Raw genomic sequence first — 20,537 nt, 5'->3', positions numbered from 1 at the left:
TATATGTGTGTTTGTCCATTTTCTTCTGAAAAAAAAAAAAACACTCTAAATTGAGAAGTCTTCTAAACTTGCTGCTCCCTTTGTATAAACCCTTATGCATCTAATCACGCAGCTGATGGCTTCATTTCTTTACTCCTTTCATTTAAATATAAAATTCTCATTTAACATTTTCCTTAGCCATTCCTCAAAATCACAGCCTAGTCTTTCTTCTTTTTCTGTTTTATTTTTCGGTATCAACTCAGTACTATCAGGCATGGCATATACTTGCTTTTCTTCCTGGTGGTCTCCTATTAGGGTATAATTTCTAGAAAATCAAGGGTCTTGTCTGCCTGTCCCGTCTCCCAGATCATATCCAAAACATCTTTTAAATTACAGACACTTAATATAAATAGGTTTTCAGAGCAGTATTTATTATATTTTTTTTCCTGAGTGGCAAAAAGCCATCTTAGATTTGTGTAATTAAGAGATAGTTAAACAACTTGAGATCGGGTATGTAGATTCCTCCGGAGGATCTTTTATTGTATAGGATTGTTTTTGCTATTCTGGGCTTTTTGTTTCTCCATATGAAGTTGAGAATTAATATTTCAATGTCTTCAAAATATTTAGTAGGTATTTTGATAGGGATTGCATCGAATCTGTAAATTTCTTATGCTAAGATGGCCATTTTTACTATGTTAATTCTCCCAATCTACGAACAAGGCAGATCTCTCCATCTTCTGATGTCTTTTCAATCTCTTTCTTCAGAGATTTGAAGTTTTTTTTTTTCAAACAAGTCCTGCACTTCTTGGTTAGAGTTACTCCTAGATAATTTATATTGCTTGTGGCTATTGTGAAGGGTGTGGTTTTCCTAATTTCTTCCTCTGCATGTTTGTCATTTGTATAGAGGAAAGCTACTGAATTTTTGAGTTAATTTTGTATCCTGCTAATTTGCTGAAGGTGTTTATCAGCTATAGGAGTTCTCGGGTGGAATTTTGGGGGTCACCTATATACACTATCATATCACTTGCAAATAGAGATAGTTTGACTTCTTCCTTTCCCATTTGGATCCCCTTGATCTCCTTTTGATGTCTTATTGCTCTGGCTAGAACTTCAAGAACTATATTGAAGAGATATGGAGAAAATGGGCAGCCTTGTCTGGTCCCTGATTTTAGAGAGATTTCCTTGAGTATCTCTCCATTTAATTTGATGTTGGCTATTGGCTTGCTGTATATGGCCTTTATTATGTTTAGGTATGTGCCTTGTATTCCCTATCTCTCCAGAACTTTAAACATGAATGGGTATTGGATTTTGTCAAATGCTTTTTCTGCATCTAAGGAGATGATCATGTGGTTTTTCTCTTTCAGTTTCTTTATATAGTGGATTACATTGATGATTTTCTATACGTTAACCCATCCATGCATGCCTGGAATGAAGCCTACCTGGTCATGGTGAGTGATGTCTTTGATATGTTCTTGTATTTGTTTTGCGAGTATTTTATTGAGTATTTTTGCATCAATGTTCATAAGAGAAATTGGTCTGCAATTCTCTTTTTTTGTTGGGTCTTTGTGGCCTTTAGGTATCAATGTGACTATGGCCTAATAGAAAAAAATTTGGTAATGTTCTATCCAATTCTATCTTTTGGAGTAGCTTGAAGAGTATTGGTATTAGCTCCTCTTTGAAGGTCTGGTAGAATTCTGCGCTGAAGCCATCTGGCCCTGGGCTTTTTTTAGTTGGGAGACAATAATGATTGCTTCTATTTCTATAGGTGAAGTAGGGCTATTTAATTTGTTTATCTGATGTTGATTCAATGTTGGCAAACAATTATAAAACAAGATTCAGCTATAAGAGGTGTTTAGAATTTTTTTATAAAATGAGGGAAATACTCATATTAACATGTTATGAGAAAAAAGTTTCTAATTAAGCATGTACCATGGTCAGAACTATTTAAAGATAGTAAAGTGACCAACAGAAAGACATAGCAGGGAATCACACCTGTCTGGAAAGTATTTGACTAAGAACCACTTGTTTATTTTACTTTACTGTTTCTGTTTTTAATGCCTACAGAACTGGAATGATATATGAACAGAGGTCAATTTAAATCAATCAAGACCCTACCCTGCCTTGCTGTGTGCTGGTGCAAGCTTGTAATCCAATCATTTTGGAGCCAGAGGTTCCTGGGTTTAAGACAAACCTGTGCTACAAAATGAGGCTTAGTCTCAAACAAGCAAAACAAACCAAAAGAAAACCAAGACCTAGAGATGTAGCGTAGCAAAAGAGTATTTGATTTAAATGGGCAACAGCTCCAAGTTAGATTCTCAGCACTGGAAAAAAAAAGTTTTGTCAAGAACATACTGAGTATAATTTTGCTCATTGCAAAGAATGCTGGGAATGGTAACCAAAAGTTCATGGGTCTGACTAATGAGAACTAAGGCAAATAAAATACTTTGAAATTCAAACATGAACCACTTATACTTTGATCAAGAAAAAAATATCTATTTCTATGTTCAGGTCCGTTAATAAATACACTGCCTTATAGTTTCATACAGTTATGGGAACCCATACATGTCACCACATTTCTAACTCACTCACCAAAACACCTCATCCTCCCATAGCAAGGTTTGGAAAGGCTAGGGAGGTAATACATGAACAGTGTGTTTGCAAACTGAATACTCTATGTTTGCAGAGGTGCGTAAATAGGTCTTAAGGTAACTTGTTCGGCAGCTCTTAAAAGAAAAACATGGAGATGGTGTATTTCTTTCTGATATCTGGTCTCCTGCTGGCATCCTGACACAAAGACTCTCCTCCTTCTGATAGAGGGTCCTCTGTTACACTTAAATGGGAGTCCGAAGTGCTGAGGCAGGGTTTGTTTTTTTTTTTTTTTTTTTTTTTTTTTTGAGTTTTGAGGGCTTATTCCTGGATTCAGAAGAAAATAGCTCTTTAGTAGCCAAGTGAGAATTGCTTCATTTCTAATCAGGGATTTAGGCATGCTCTGCAAAATTCATTAGCATATCAGTATTCACGATATATGATCTTGAAATCTGGACACTGTCAATATTCTCAGAGTTGGCTTATAAATAGCCGCATGGGGTCAAAAGTCAACCATCAGCCGTGACTATGAACACTGCTCTGAATTGGTGAAAGATTATTACTCAACACTGTGAAGAGGTGTGTGATATGCTGGAAGGAGTCTCCTAAGACTGGTTAGGGTTAGGGTTGTGCATACTGGGTGGTAGGCAGGTGTAGGCCTTGTTATTGCACTGTCTAAACACCGGGGTAAAATACGAAGAAAAATGTGAGGCGTACTGGAGAAGGAATGAAGGGATAGAAAGAGGAGAGATGGTAGGCAGGAGGTCTCCAAACCACAAAAAGGGAATGAGTCTTAGGCAATCTGTTTCTAACTATCCTGTCCTCTGGTCCTTTCAATAGTAAATCATCCCCAGAAACTTGTGTTCCTGTAGACTGTGTAATGGGGACACCAGCCAGCTCCTTAGAAGCAAAATGCTCTGATTGATTCAGAATGTATGCCCAAGTCATTCAAGGTGAAACTGAATTTATTTATTGTCGTGAAATTTTGACTTTGTTATCAGCATGTTCTGAGCATCATCAGTTTTTCTTTAACTAAAGGCAAAAGCAACATATTTTTGTATATTTCAGGAAATTACTATATGCAATGGAATGTCTCTAGAACACATATGTTCTTTCAGGTCCCTCTGAGATTTGGAGAAAACAGGACATACAGGGTTCCTGGTAGAAATACAGTCCCTCTTTGGGATTCAGTTTCCAACAGAGACCATAGCCCTGATAGGAGTTAGACATCATAAACAGTTCCACATGAGCTGGGAACAGCACAGCTACAAATGCTTACAATAAAGAGCACTGTGTAGAGCGAGGAGTTATAAACAAACACGCAAGTCTCTAAAGCAGAAATCTGGCTGGACACAGCCAGTAATGGCCAGAGGCTAGAGCATGGGGGAGCTGAGCCTAACTCTTACCACCCAAATGGGCTATGGTTATCACTTCCATGTCCACTGTGTGCTCAGTCTCTGATGCCTTTGAGATATCCTGTGTTCCTCTTGTGCAACACTGATTGATTAGTTTCTGTCTGACTTCATCTCATTTGTACGATAGCTTTCCACTGGCTGTGCTATTCCCTCCCATCCCCACAAACAGTATATAAAATGTTATACTTCTTAGTAAAGTCCTTGCTCGGCATAGGACACAGCTTGTGTGAGACCTCCTGGCCTCAGTTTCTATTCTTTTTTTTTTTTTATTTTTTTTTTATTTTTTTTTTATTTTTTATTTTTATTTTTATTTTTTTATTAATTTATTCTTGTTACATCTCAATGTTTATCCCATCCCTTGTATCCTCCCATTCCTCCCCCCCCCATTTTCCCATTATTCCCCTCCACTATGACTGTTCCTGAGGGGGATTACGTCCCCCTATATATTCTCATAGGGTATCAAGTCTCTTCTTGGCTACTTGCTGTCCTTCCTCTGAGTGCCACCAGGTCTCCCCCTCCAGGGGACATGGTCAAATGTGAGGCACCAGAGTATGTGAGAAAGTCGTATCACACTCTCCACTCAACTGTGGAGAATATTCTGACCATTGGCTAGATCTGTTTCTATTCTTTACCTTCTCATCTCATGGCACTCCCCTATTGCTGTCCTGTCACTGATGAACCACCTGCTGGTCCAGGTCAACGAGGAGCAAACTCAGACTCTGGCACTCCCCTATTGCTGTCCTGTCACTGATGAACCACCTGCTGGTCCAGGTCAACGAGGAGCAAACTCAGACTCAGCAAATGTCGAAGTTATCGAATAGACAAGCCACAGCTATTCTAAAGTTGGTGATTAAGCTTTTAGATCACGATGTCCTCTAGACTGCCTTACAGGAAGCCTCGGCTCCACTTTCAGCCCTCATCAGACTGGGCAGGATAAAAAGAGCCGAGATGAAATCCAGGCTACCCTTCTTCTCATGTTCCTAGACGTGCTGGTGGGAAACAAGGTTGGAGGCACGCGGGATTGAATGCCTCTGGTTTTGTTGTGTTACTGGAGTCATTCAGTGCATGTCAGTCTCATGGTGCAGCACATCTAAAGGAAAGCTGTCTGTACTTAGGGTGGGAAGACGGCCTTTGAGGGGCCGTGTTCTCCACCCTGCATTAGTAAACAATTCCAGGTATGCTGATTCTGAACACTGTGACCTGGGAAGTGAATTCCTCAGTGTCCCATGGGCTCAAATTTATCTGCTTTATCAACAAGTACAAGTGAATTCCAGAGTTTTTTTTCCTTCTTTGAGAATGCTCTTATTAAAATGGACAGAAGATATAGTATTAAGAACAACGATGGTTTCAGACTTGTCACCCCAAAGAGGTGCCACTTTGGCATGCTGCTTTTAGCTGAAGGCACAAAAGACAAAGCAAGCACAAGAAAAGTTATTTTTTTTTCCATTTTTTGACCTGTCAGGAAATCCTAAAATTTTTCATCAGAAGGCACCCTTCACCCTCGCTGTCTGGAGAACATTTTCACCACTGAGAAGAGCTGATGCTGAAATGGAGCGGTGACAACGCACATATTAAGATGCTTCTTTTCTTTTTAATACACCCATAGTATCTTTCCTAGTCCCTATCACCAAAATGACCATCCTCAGCCCAAGACCTACTCTCTGTTGTCGCTTTTTTCCTCAGTGATAAATTTTCCAATATTTTATTTATTGAGTTTAATTTATTCCATATGAAATACTCACATTTCAATTATTTTTGTTTTCTATCTTTTTTTTCTATCTCAAGTACCACTTTCGATTCTGTTGTTGGATTTTTTTTCTTTGAGAATGCCCATTATATTTTAATATATGTGTGTATGCTATTTTTTATGTTTTTTTCAGTTTTATTTATTAATTCATTCATATTACATCTCAATTGTTACCCCATCCCTTCTATCCTCCCATTCCTCCCTCCCTCCCATTTCACCCTATTCCCCTCCCCTATGACTGTGACTGAGGGGGACCTCTTCCCCCTGCATATGATTATAGAGTATAAAATTATTACTACTTATTCTTCTTTGTTTAAAAAAATATGTGGAGCTGGGGAGATTGCTCCATCACTACGCATGCACAAGGACCTGGGCTGTCACCCTCAGCAGCCACATATGAAGGTGGGACATGGGGGCATGTGTCTGCTAATCCTAGTGCTAGGGGACAGGGCATTCACTCTGTAGAGCTCAGGGAGGGGGAGAGGGAGGGGAGGAGACAGAGAGAGACATAGAGAGAGAGAGAGAGAGAGAGAGAGAGAGAGAGAGAGAGAGAGAGAGAGAGAGAGAGAGAGAGAGACAGAGAGAGACAGAGAGAGACAGAGACAGAGACAGAGACAGAGATGTTTCAGAAATTGAGGTGAACAGCAACTGAAGAAAACACTGATGCTGACCTCTGCCCTGTGCGTTCACATGCTCCCCTGAGTGCTTTTGCACACACACATAAGAGCACACACATACAAACCAAGTAGATAAATAAATAATATTTGGTCTAACAGCATTTTTCTTTGGCTCTTCCCTTTCTTCTTGAGAACACCTGTATACAACAAAATCTGGAACAAAACTTACATGTGCCTTTCCTGTTAATCTGCTTTACCTTAATGGGTATATGTGCGAAAGCAGTGTTATTGACAATTGAACAGTGAGTGAGCCTTCTCAATATAACAGATGCAGAAATCCACATGACCGTGTCCATTTTCCAAATGAAAGCTTTCAGTTTCTAGTATGGCTTGAATATAATGAAGCAGCTGTGCTTCAACTGCATGTTTCTGTGGTAGCAACAGATCTATGTGTGTTAAGCACACCCAAACGATTATAATAAAAATTAGATAATATAGGAAGCACATTCTAAGGGAGCAAATATGGGCTCTTATAAGTGAACAGAAACATTAGTTAATAAAAATGCTATTAACAAAAATAGGAATAAATAAAATAATCAGAGCAATCTAAGTTCAAAGAAATACTGTGGTTATGATGAACCTTTTCAAATCTTTGGAATAAAGTCATTTGTGAACATATAAATTGTTACTAAATCAACACTCAATGGCATAGTCCTGATGACTGAACGTAAAATACAAGCTTCAATATGTTCCTTGTGCTTGTGTGACACAACCCATCTAAGACTAAGTGAATTAGAGTTCTTTAAATCAACACAGGAAACAAAATTAGCCTATGACAAGGAGGAACAGTGTGCTTTTCAAGCATGTAGGGCACGCCTAGATTGTGACAGTGGTCACAGGTGCTACCTGTGCAAAGATGCTTAGCCCTAGACAGGAGTCTCACAATGTGTGACTGCCCTTATCCCACAATACTAAATGCCTTACTGAACGGTAGCCCCTCCACTGTATTGTGTCACTTCCTCACCCAAGGTCTGGTGTTCATCTTGGCCTGCTCTCCCTACTTGCACACACATTTCTCAATCTATGTTATCGTGTACAATGAGTCTACTCTGAAGGATACGTAGCCATGCAGTTCTTACTGTATGACTTCTAACAGATGTTGATAAATCCAGATTAATTTATTATACTTAAGTGGAAGAATTTGATTCTTTTTGGTTTTTGGCTGCTGTCAGGCTACAGAGATTAAAATTCTAAATATAGAATAAAAACCATGAATGATTTATTTTGTTTTCTGCTTCATATTAAGATTAAAGTGTCCCAATGTTTTTTTTTTTGAGAAGACATTATGTAATATGTATTATTTTAAAAAGGGGGTGCTTGGCGAGAAGCCAGTGCTTTAGAACAGATAGCATTTTTTTTTCATGAAGAGGTTAAATGTAAAAAATACATTTTGTTGGATACTTACTCTCTGTCACCCACAACGCATTAAATTTGATGACGCAGCATAAAGGCAGCAGGATGGAATCACAAGAGAGGATGTGGCCATTCCAGTACTAACATGAACAAAGGTTTGGTTTGAGGAACTTCCTAGTAGATTCCTTTTCTCATTAGATACACTGAGCACCATAGTCTGTGCTGGATGATGGCAGTTATTTATTTATTTATTTATTTATTTATTCTATAAATAGTTAAGTCCCTGTGGAGTGCGGTGGTGCACACCAATAATCCTAGCACTCAGAGGCAGGCAGATCTCTGTGAGTTCAAGGCCAGCCTGGTCTAAAAGCCAATTCTAGGACAGCCAAGGCTACCCAGGGAGACTTTGTATCAGAAAAAAAAAAAAAAAGCAAGTCCCCAGCAAACCTTTAACATGTTTCCCTATGTGCTTCTGAAGGCAATTCTCCATCTACTCGGAGGTCTAAATTCTTTTCTATGCTCATTTTCCTACCTCATCAGATCTTACCAACTTGTTCTACATTTTTCTTGCTACCTACAACATTAATTTCTAATCTTATGTTTTACTCCTCAATTCCCCCCACCCGCTTTCTCTTCCCATTTTCCCTTCCCTTGTCTGCTGCAACTCACACACAGTCTTTCCCTGGAGCCCAGGATGTCTCAAATTCATAAACCTCCCAACACAGCCTCCTTACTGCTGAGGAATTACCGAGGTGTGGCATAGCACTAGGCTTTCCCTTTTGTTTGCTCATTTGTTTTATTTTTCTCATTCTTTTTCAAATTGAATAGCCTCCTCAAAACTAAGGAGTCTACACTAAGGTATGCGATATATTTTGTCACTGTTTTCAGGACCCTGTCCTCTTGAGACACAAATAAGTGTACCTGTTCCTTATGTAATTCTCCAAAGGTAATGCAAGCATTTTCAAAGCATTTACCCTGAAGATGCTCTCTCGTGACTTTTATATAATTGGGAGCATGTGGCAGGTGGCCTGGCACATTCTGCTTGCTTTATTTAATAACGCATCCTGGGAACGAAAATAACTGCAACGTGCTGGAGACAACTGATTGTCACTAATGGGCAGTGGATGCTGCTGGCATCAAAGTGGGCAGAGAGTCCCGACAGCAGGTAATATTCGAGGCCTGATCACCAATACTGTGAAGCCATTGAAAGCTTGCTTATGTGATGCTGAGCCATCCTGCCCACTGCACTTTCTAATTCCCTCAAAGTCTAAACATCACTATGGTGTTTTATCAGATGTTAATACCATGCAAAAACAGACCTTTATTCTTTTTATTTTTAAAATAACTATGTACAATCTGTCACATGTTTTTTTGTATAGTTCCAGGGAATATTATTTCCTATATGAGTATATACACATGCATATGTTCATAAAGGTTAATCCATGAGTAGATCCTTTTTTAAAAATGACTTTCTCACATACTCTGGTGCCTCACATTTGACCATGTCCCCTGGAGGGGGAGACCTGGTGGCACTCAGAGGAAGGACAGCAAGTAGCCAAGAAGAGACTTGATACCCTATGAGAATATATAGGGGGACGTAATCCCCCTCAGGAACAGTCATAGGGGAGGGGAATAATGGGAAAATGGGGGGGGGGAGGAATGGGAGGATACAAGGGATGGGATAAACATTGAGATGTAACAAGAATAAATTAATAAAAAAATAAAAAATAAAAAATAAAAAATAATAATGTCCCAGAAAAAAAAAAAAAAAAATGAATAAAGCTGCTATGAACATAGTTGAACAAAAAAAAAAAAAAAAAAAAAAAAAAAAAAAAAATGATATGTAATATTCTTCTGTCTCTAGTGGCAGCTGCATTATGGGTGTCACACTTGCTGCTGTGGTGAGTTATTCCACCTTCCTCGTTTCATCTTTCCCTCCATCCCACCCTCCTTCTCTCTTTCTTCTTTCTTGCAGCTCTCAGTGGCCTGGAACTCATCATGAGAAACAGGCTGGCCTAGAATTCACAGAGATCTACCTGCCTCTGCCTCCTGAGTGCTGAGATTAAAAAAGTACAGCACCACTCCCAACCCTAACTTTTCTTTACAGCTTAATAAAATTCCACTGAGTAACCAGTGAGATGGCCTTCTGCGTGAGGCTCTTGCTGCCCGTCCTGATGGCCCGAGGTTGATTCTCAGGACTCACGCTATGGATGCCTACCTCTTGTCCTCTGACCTTGCAGGCCCCATCACTCCTGGCCCGCTTCACATCTGTTTACTCTGTGAACACAGAACTCGCCCACATTTCTGTGGTTCTTACTTTTTTGAGTGTTTTGTATAAGGTCTCTAACTAATATATTTTAAAAGTCCATTTGACTATTGCTTCTTTAAATGTATTTTATTAATTTATTCATATTACATCTCAATTGCTATCTCATCCCTTGTATCCTCCCATTCCTCCCTCCCTCCGACTATTGCCTCTTTAAATAACTGAATTGACCCTCATTAAATGGTTTTAGCTTTAAAAACAGATATTTTGATTTCTTGTTACTTCATTCATCTCATCATTTTTGTCTATTCATTCCTTGTTTTGTTATAACTCATTATTTTCCACTGGATTCATTGTATTTGATATTTTTTCTTTTTCTTCCTCATTTCAAAATCATTGCTCTGATGATAAAATTCCAATTTTATTTTGTAGAAAGTTACTTAATATTTTAAATTCATAAAATTTGTTGAAGACATTTCTAACAACACTGCATAGGTTCCAGTTATCTGCACTTATTATGAATGTTCCAAAATATGACATATTGCTTGTATCTACGTGGGATTCTTTCCTCTGGTCAGCATGGTTTAAAACCTTGTCTTCTACCCACTTAAAAACACACACACACACACAAAACCCAGTAGTTAATTAAGTTCACTAGCATTATCATCGCATGTCAATTGTAACTTGATTTCTTTCTCATTCCACCTGAACAACATAATTTTTTTCTCACCTGTTAATCTAATTTATTAACTTATTTGTTCAGCTTTCATCACAATACTTCTTTTCTTATCTTAGATTTGCTTCTTTCTTTTTGGTTACTGATGTTTTTGGTGGAACAAAACAACAACCCTGGCTACACGCGCGTGCGCGCGCGCACACACACACACACACACACACACACACACACACACACACACACACACACTCACACACACTCACATACACAGATAGTCCTTTTAATGAAGACCTGTGAGGAAATTTGTGTTTGTTTTATTAAATGTTTTCATTGTGTTCTTCTTCTGGAAGGAGAGTAAAGTGAAGGAGAAGGATGGAAATGCAAAAGAGACAAAGAAAAGAAAGGGGGAGGAGAGGAACGGGGTGGGGGGCACTGAGGGGGGGGGTGGGAGGATGGAGGAAGAAGCTGATGCTTTTTGAGTGAGTTAGTTAGTGCCTATCACCTTCCACCTCCTATTACGTGGAGGCATTAAAATTCAGTCTAATTAGTATCCGTGTAAGTCAACAAATTGCCTTCTTTTTCTAGGGTCTTTGAAGATCTCCTTTTTACTCCTTCACAATCTACACTATTACTGGGGTGTGTTTGGAAATGAAGACATTGTCCTTTATTCCATGTAGTATCTGGGATAATCTGTGCACCTTACAGTTCACATGTTCTTTCCATTCCAGGGAATTCCGGGCTTTTAACAGTCCAGTTATACCTTCCCACTAGTCTCTGTGGCTTTGTTCTGGAACCTTCTTAAATCGCTCAGTCAATGAAGGCTAAGATGAACACACAGTATGCAGCAGTGAAATGTCACCCTTCATTCCTATGACCTTTAGTTTTCTAAGACATTCATGAACAGACTAAGTTGGGTGCTATAACCTTACTATGTAGCCTTCAACCCTAAGCCTCTTAGATTAACTGGTAACCGCCTTGTCCCTACACCAGATTCCAGGAAAGGGGAAGGAAAATAACATCGACTGAGACAACTCAACAGCTCATTTCCAGTTCTGTGCACACTGCTGCGTGCACAGTTTTGGGCTCTTTGGAATTGTTAGGGTGGGAATGGAGGGGACACTGGCTGAGCCTGTTTGTATAAAACAATCTGCAATGCAGAAGGTTGACTGGGTTATAAGGTTTGGCAATAAAATCACCATCATATGAACAGTATCATTTTTAAAATGGCTACTGATTCAAATGCTACATAAATTAAAAGGACTGGCTTAGCAGCAATGCGTTAATCTGATGCAGTGTTGCTTCATAGTAAGACACCAGAAATAATCATCATCATCATCAGCAGCAGCAGCAGCATGTCTCCAGAGTGACAGCAGATTGTCTAAGAGGTTTGGCCAATGGGAGTCTGTCTTAGGAAACTCTCCACTCAGCTTTGCTCCTTTGTCCCTAACACTGAGGCGGAAAGTGAAAGAAAGAAAGAAGGTCCAATTTTCTATCTTCCTTCCATGAGTACAGGAATTTGCAGTGAGAGTCTTTGTCATCTTTAGCTAATGTGGCTTTCGTAATAAGAACAAGAGGGCAGCTAGGAGTCTCAAGTCGCCTTGACTAACTCTCTACCCAGATACTTTCCTTCTGGTGAATGCCCCTGGGGATGGCATTTTTCAGTCATGCCAAAAGAGTATTACAAAGAGATCTGTGGAGGCTGAGTTCTTGGGTAAATCAAATCCAGTGAGATGCTCGCAAATCACATTTAAATGGGTTTCTCCCACATGGAATTTCTTTGAGGACTCACAGCGCTAAGACATGTTATAAATCTCCCCCCAAAAATCTATCATTTCCCAGCTTTAACTACAACTAAGGGTTCTGCATGCAAGATTTAAGTACTCTCCATCTGAAAATGTGAAAAGTACACATATTTTCCAGTACAAGTAACAACCCTCCCCCCTTTTAAAACATCATCTTTCAGGCACAATGAAACCTGTCCTTTCCAAGCCATTATAGAGATAATGGATCCAGGTGGGCTGAAGGGACAGCTCAGGGGTGGGGCTCCTCAGCCTCCAAGGGATCCCCAGGACCACATAAGCAAAAAGTGAAGAAGAAATGGAAAACTAGTTGTATTTTAAATATGCATGTTCATCATACCACACAGACTAATAAAAGTTAGGTGGTACAAATTGTACTTAGAAGATCAGTACTACAGGTAGACTATATTTCTATTCGTAGTATTATTTTGTATTATTTTTGTTTGGCTTTGGACACAAAGTTTCAGTGTGTAGCCCAGTCTGGCCTTCAACTCTGGGATGTCCTGCCTCTGCCTTTAGAGTGCTAGAGGTGCCATGACCTGCTCTTTATCCAATACCTAATCAGTTTTGGTCACCTTTGTGAAAAGGAGCACATGATGAAAGCTGGGGTAAACATAAAAGGATAAACTCCACTATAAAATATTTTTTTCCAAGTGTGCCATAAGTGTACCTGTGATTAAACTCATTTAAAGGAATGGAGTGGCAACAGCAGAAAATTGAAAGCGAATTTCTATTGCCTGTGAAATTAAGTCCGTCAGCAAGGGATTCCACAGTGTCTCATACTGCTGGCAGAGTCATGTCTCCAGCTGCAAAGCAATCGTTGGATAAACACAACTGGGTAAAAATAGCAAGAGCTTGCTTAGTGGAGGTGGGTGCTGGCTTGACTTGCTACTTAAGCAATAGAAATTACAGTAAGAATGAAACCAGAAGTCTAAGAGCAGCGTCAGAGGAAGAAACCAGTCTCCGTAAGTCTCCCATAGGAAAGCAGACCCCAACAAATAAGCCCTTGTAAGAGTGTGCACCCTCATGGGCAGACAGGCCATCCTCTGCCTAGGAGTGCACTGTGCCAGGATGGATTCCTTACCTATGAGTTTTCAAATCTCAAATATCAGGAAAATATTGTGAAGAACATTCAAGAAACAGCTCAGCCTCAGTGAAGGAACTGTAAGTAGCAACATTAGAAAGCTGATGACATGTGTGTTCAACAGACACATTTACCTGCTACTTCATGGCACCTTATAAACTTATTTACTAGACGGAAATTAGGCTCAGGTATGCAATGAGGGTCTGAGTCCTTTAGAGCTTTGACCTGGATATTGACACTGGTTTTAGGGTGATGACAGCACCATTGCATTTGTCATGGATTCACATCGAAGGCTAGCAAACTTAGAGGGGATGCAACCAAATGAATTGGCAAACAGACAGCCCAAGTTTGTGATTTCATTTTAAAATCAAACCTTAATGATGAAATCTGCTATTTCATCATGATCAAACAGATCACATTTTTCTTCTCGTTTCCGCAGTAGGAATGTACTTAATTGAAAAAAAAAAATTAAGTTGATTTTATAGCTTTACCCAGTTACCCAAATAGACATGGTTGCCATCTAGTGGTCTAACACACGATAGCGATAGCCACCACTTTTGGGGTGAGACCTAGGGTACTCACAGGCAGGGCTCATTGGTGCAGCGGTAACAGTAGGGCAGGATTCATGGGGAGAGCAAGCACACCTGTTTAGAGTAACCACTGACCACACTCAGTCCCAGGCCTCACTCTCACAGCAGGTACAGACCCTACTCTAACATTCCCCACTCTGGCCCCAAAGAGTTAACAGCTTCATTGAGAAAAGGACCTATCACCATTGAAAAGAAGTTCTGATCTATTTCACTCTTTTAAGGTCACTTATTCCTTGAATCAATCACTTTCTAAAGATATTTCCCTAACATTCACTCATGTTGCTGATCAGGTAAAAACCTCAGGATTAGTTGCCAATGGTGGCTAATCACACAGCACGGAGTTAATCTAAACTTAAAAGAAAACCAGAATCTGTCCCAGACAGACAAGCAAGGACCAGGCTTTGGTCTGAACAACAGGAAGATACAGTGGCCAGGAAAATAGAAAAAGGTCTACATTGCCAAGCCAATGTCTGTCAAGTGAAATCCCCAGGGTTCTAGAGATAAATACTGGAAACAAACATCCCTTGCAGTCTCCTAGCTAAAATCAGATACTGCCTGTTTTGACTGTTCTAGGTAACAAAGCCCCCTGATTTCTCTGCTTCTGTAGGGAGGTCACTTGCAGACTCCATCCGTTCTACACACCCTGAAAAGAACCAGACTCCCAGGACATCCTAGATCATTGTCAGAACCCATCCCATGATGGGTTTTTGTTAAACTCATCTCTGACTTTGCATACTGAATATCTCTAGGGATGTCAATATCCAAACACAGCAGACATCAAGTCTTTGTTTAACACAATTTTAATAAAATGTAGAAAATGTAGAAAAATGGGACATTAGTTTAGATGTTTCAAGGCAGGAACAGCAAGGAAACTAGAGGAAGCAATTTTCAGAAATATAAACACGTGAATCTCCAAAATTTACATCAGACTCTTACAAATAGACCTCTGTTTAAATTTTCCACAGAAAATTCTGGAACATGCTTGCTTCCCACATGCAAATCTCCCAGATGAGAAGCTACTGATTCTTACCTATAATGAAAAGAATCTCCACTGCAATGTCACTGACTGTTGTGCTCCGAGTTGTGGACAGGTCCTCATTGCCAATGAAGCACACATTGTAAGGGACCGTCACAGCGACATAAAACGTCGCCAGCAAAATGAGCCAATCCCAGCCAGCTTTGAAAGTGCTGAAATGCAACAGGATGAACTTGGATTTTTTTGCATCAGAAACTTTATACTCTGGAAATGCTGGTTTATCTACAAACACGTTCTGTGGATAAAGACACAAAGAAGAGAAGGGATAAAGAAACATGCTGTTAGAAACCGAGACTGGACAGCCCTAAGCACATGCTGCAGGAGCCACACATCCAACATCAAGTACCTTACAAGTGACTTGTAAAGCCTAACATGAGTCTACTGTCCTGTGCTCCAGTTAACCAAAGGCTTCTTTGGGATGCTAGTCCCACAAAATTCCAAGTGAGGGGAAAATCCTGTCCCCTGAGGAAGATGAAGGCTCCTGTTATTTCATAGCCTGTCTGTGATGCTGATGTTCAGGAACAAACTGAATTTTAGTCATGTACAAGTATACCGTAAATGATTATGTATAGTACCCAATATTTGTAAGAGTAATAAGCAACTGTTACTGGTTTGTGCGTTTTTAATTTGCCCCTCTTACTACTATTTCAGAGTGTGTTCCTATGTATTTAAAAAGCTTACTGTCAGCATTTAATATTATACAAGCTGCAGGATCATACATCTTTTGATTAGCTCACTGCTCATTGGTACATTGAGTGATTGACCAGCAGCCTACTGATTTGTACACACAAATGCAGATGCCCAAGGAGGCCAAAAGAGTGTGTTGGATCTCTTGAGAATGGAGTAACAGGCATCTGTGAGACAGTGACATGGTCAATAAAGATGAAGCCCAGCTCCTGTGTAGAATCAGTATGTGCTCTAAATCATTTTAACCTCTGAGCCATCTCCATCCTAAATGAGCAATATTAGCCCCTCCACCCTCAATGGAGTTCCTACAACAAAATTACCCTAATAGCACCCTTCTCAGAATGTGTCATGCTCATTACTGGATTAAAACTAAGCATTTGGCTTGTGGCCAGCACTGTGCATGTGTGTGTGTGTGTGTGTGTGTGTGTGTGTGTGTTTGAGAGAGAGAGAGAGACAGAGAGAGAGAGAGGGAGAGAGACAGAGAGAGACAGAGAGAGAGAGATTGCTAAATAATCTAGATTTTTGTTCAGCAAAATACAAAAAGACTATTATCTCAAATGTCATCTAAAACCATCCAGTTGCAAGAGAAATCCTTTGCATAGTGTAACAAATCAGGCATGCCTGTATGCTCATTAGCATGAGCACAGTTTGCACATGAGTGGCTTTCAGATAAGAGTCAGAGCCAAAAAGCTCTGACCTAGGATTCTGCTGATGTCAGGAAAGATAGTTTTTTGTTTGTTTGTTTGTTTACTTGCTTGCTTACTTTCTATTCCCTAGAAAGAGTAGAGATGACCAATATTCTTTTCAAACAGCTGCTTGTTTTCCTGGCAGTACACTGGTGGCACATGGATTTGTGTATTGTGGGTGTTGATGATGTGTCTAATAGGAACACAAACCTCATTATTTTGGATAATATGAATATATTCAGAACCAGACCAGCCATTAAGAAGAAGGGAAGCAGTTACTTGGGGGTTATTATTCAAGTCATGCAGGAGGAAGACAACATTCACCACACAGCTGATTAAACAGAGACTTGCTAGAGTTTTTGATGGCTGGTGAAGCACTTTGCTTTGAAAGCAGACCAAATTGAAGAGCAATTCCCTTGTTGCTATGAGACAAAAGGAGGCTCAACAAAAGTATCTGTGGAAATTCTGTAAGCCTGTGGCCATGTGCTTGTAGACTTTGTTTTTACCTCAATTAAGGAGAGATGCAAGAAAGGTTATAGGAACATAGATTTGAAATTTAGCTTGAACAGAAAAAAAGTTGTGGACACACAGTTAGTGTAGCCCACAGTGGGTTTTGTGTTTTTGTCTCCATCACTGAAGGAAGAACAGATAAATATAGTATGCTCAGGAATCTCCAGGACACCCAAAGTTTCCTGGGACAGTAAGAGACATAGCAGTTGGAACTGTTTGTTCTGTCTTTGTCTGAAGATAGAGGTTCCTGCCATGTGTCTACTTTCTGCTGGTAAGTCTACTTAGTCACACGAGCACATCAAGTCCATGCTGCCTGCAGGGGCACTGCTTCACCTCTCCATGGTCGGTTGGTCCCATTGCATTGTTCCATCAGACTACCTATATTGTAGCTGAGGGACAAGTTCCAAAGCTGGAGTTTAGCATAAAACTGAGGCAATGAATTACTTTGTATGTTTGTGGGGGTCTTAAATCTCATTCATGAGCACAGAAGAGAGGTTTGGGGTCCACAAATATTCATCTCCCCAAGGCTGATAAGGCACTGTGAAGTTATAATGGGATATAATAAATTTCTTTTTTTAAGATTTATTTTGTTTTATGCATATGAATGTTTTTATTTGCATGTATGCCTGTGCAATACATGCATGCCTAGAGACCAGAAGGAGGTATCAAATCCATGGAAAAGGAGATACAGGCTGATGCGATCCACCGTGTGGGTGTTGGGAACAAAACCCAGGCCCCTCTCAAAACTAGCAAGTGCTGTTAATGGGTGAGCCATCTTTCCAGCCCTGCACATGAAAGATTGAACTATGACTTTATCCCTAAGCATTTACAATAGGAAATGATGGAGATTCACCAGGAGCACCTTAAACTTATTTCCAAATTAACTACTATTTTTATGTTGTTGCAGGGCCTCAGACTGTACCTAGTGGGAGGGAAGAATGCCTAAGGTAAGGGCTGGGCACTGATGAGAGGGTGTTTGCTTTGTGTCACACCAGTTCCCCTAAGCTCTGTGATGTCAGACAAAAGCTGAGCATCATGTGAACAACTTTAAATGTGAAGTGTCTGGTGTTGTTTTCATAGACTACCTCAAGTGTGTAACCCAAAAGTTATTGTCAAATTATAGCTGCAAAACTGTTGTTACAGTATGGCACTTAAAAATTATACTTAGAATTCAATGCATATCAGGCTTGCCTCAACTTTTGAAGTGTCAATAATTCGGTCCTGCACACATCATTACACAGTTCCCTGAGTGGCAAAAAGACTTGACTATACCAGAGTCATTAGCAAAATCTTCTTGAATCAAGCACATTCTTACAACCATAAATAATATGCATGATCACAAAATTGTGTCATAAATGGAAACAGGGAAGAAATGTCACAGTGTTTATAACCTTTAAATACTTGTCCAAGGAATAAGACAATGTTTTTTTAAAAAAATAAAAAGAAATAATAGATTTGAGCAGCTGTTATTAATTTTTGGGGGGGGGCATGTTTTAGGACCAATAATGCTTTAGAATATTATTTTGTATCCTTTGAATTATACAAATGCACTAGTTAACTTTGAAACTTAAGTTTTTTTTCCTAAAGTATTTAGCAATGTTCTTTGAAACACACCTCTGAATGCAAAGGCAGTAGGAAAATGTTCCTACTGTCACTGTAGGAACACCTGACACAGGGCCTGTCTTTGATGGTGGTACTAGGGAGGGAGTCCTCCTGCTGGGGACATCTAGGCATGGCTAGTACTCCTCTCTCAAACTCCCAAGGGACTCTGTCCTATGACCTGTACAGGGAACACTGGAGATGGCTCACGGCGACTCAAGACCAAATTCCCAGCACTAAGAAGATTTGTTTGTCCCAGCAGGACAAAGAACAGGGAAAAGGGACAAATACAGGAGATAGAGGAAGGGAGAATAAATGAAGGGGGTAAGAGACAGAGGAAAAGGAAGCCAAGGGGAAGGGAGAGGGGGTATTTGTCCCTGGAGACAAACGACTGCCTCTGGTTAGGGAGGAGATAGATATGGCCCATAGCAATATGACAGTTTTAAAGGTAAGACTGGAAAGCCTGTGATAGGATGGGGTGTTTAATTTAAACTGGACATGTTGTTTTGTTGAGCTGAAAGGGGGCTTCTGGTTGCTAGACTTCAATGCTTTGATAGCTGGACCTTGGGAGTCAGTCTCAGGAGGAAGAAGTGGCCAAATGTGAGAATAGTCCCTAGGGGCTAGCCATAGATATGTAATGTAATGGTTTGTAGCAAGGCAGAGGGAATGGGAGAATGGCAGCACCTACCAGAGCCATATTTGCCATGCTCGGGCTGCCTAGAGTGCAGAGTCCCTTCATCCTGTACAACATTTATTTCTGCTGGATAGGCAAGGTTCATCCTTTTCTCATTTCATAGACTAAGCAATCAACATAAAAAGGAATTCAAGTCTTTTTCCAGGAGTTTCCATGCAAACTGAAGAGCCTAAGTTAAAGGTATTATCTCCCACCCTCAAACTCGGACATAGGCCTAAGGAGGTCTTTCTTGTGCCTGTGATTGCACTGTAAGATCATCTCTAGGGAAAAGCTGCTCAGGAACAAGACAGTGATTTGAGGCAGTAAATTAAGGTCTAAGCCCCTTAGCTGATTCTTCTGCTTTAGTGGGGGTTTTCCTCATTGCTAAGATGGACCTAATAGAAACATATGTAGTGCTGGCTTGCTGTGAAAATCAAATAATAGATATAAGGAAGGAGATTTTAAATAGCTAGTATGATAAAAAGTTAGTGATTGTGTGTGTGTGTGTGTGTGTGTGTGTGTGTGTGTGTGTGTGTGTGCAGTTAGTAGACCCTTAAGATTATTTTGCCTGTAAATGCAGGGCCATTTCTGTCTTTCCTTCTCTCTTCTTATTGTCTGACCATTAGCAGCTCTCTATCCTGCTGAAAAGGAGACAGTGAGTGAGGCCAGTGCAGACCACGTCTGGCTTCCGAAGTCAGGGCACCTGTGGTCTCCGTGTCTCTGGGCTGACTAGGCATTCTTAGTTACTACTCTTCACTTTGAAGCTTGTGCTTCTGAAATTAAGCAATTAAGCAAGTCACTAAGGAGTGGGAGTTATGACTGTTTTCAAACAAATTTTTACGTAATGCTTTCTAGTTTGTTATAATATCAAGGTTTAACAAACTGTTTAAGCTCCGTGAATCTCAAGTAAACACTTCTCAGTTAAAGCAACAAGACTGTGTGGACTTTCAGCATAACTAAATCTGCATATATGCATATTGCATATGCTCTGTCTCTCTGTCTCTCTCCCTCTCTTCCTGTCCTGGTCTCTGTCTCTGCCTCTGTCTCTTTTTGTCTGTCTGTATGTCCATCTCTCTCACTCTCTGTCACACACACACACACACACACTTAACAATATAAAACTGTTATAATAAGTTAGGACAAAAACCAAACCCACCACCCTGAAATAAATGTA

The 20,537-nt window shown here is 40.0% G+C and overlaps 1 protein-coding gene across 1 annotated transcript in view; it reads right to left on the bottom strand.

Moving 5' to 3' along the window:
* The window catches only part of Kcnh8 (potassium voltage-gated channel subfamily H member 8), a 385,997-nt gene that overhangs the window by 163,268 nt on the left and 202,192 nt on the right, over positions 1–20,537 (bottom strand). Inside the window, exon 5 of the mRNA XM_051153057.1 lies at positions 15,203–15,443. Within this exon, the coding sequence (XP_051009014.1) occupies positions 15,203–15,443 (241 nt within the window). The remainder of the gene's footprint in view (positions 1–15,202; positions 15,444–20,537) is intronic.

The sequence above is a fragment of the Acomys russatus genome, chromosome 11 (genome assembly GCF_903995435.1).
Source record: "Acomys russatus chromosome 11, mAcoRus1.1, whole genome shotgun sequence".
In the NCBI taxonomy this organism is placed as follows: domain Eukaryota; kingdom Metazoa; phylum Chordata; class Mammalia; order Rodentia; family Muridae; genus Acomys; species Acomys russatus.
This window is presented reverse-complemented; position numbering and strand designations above follow the sequence as displayed.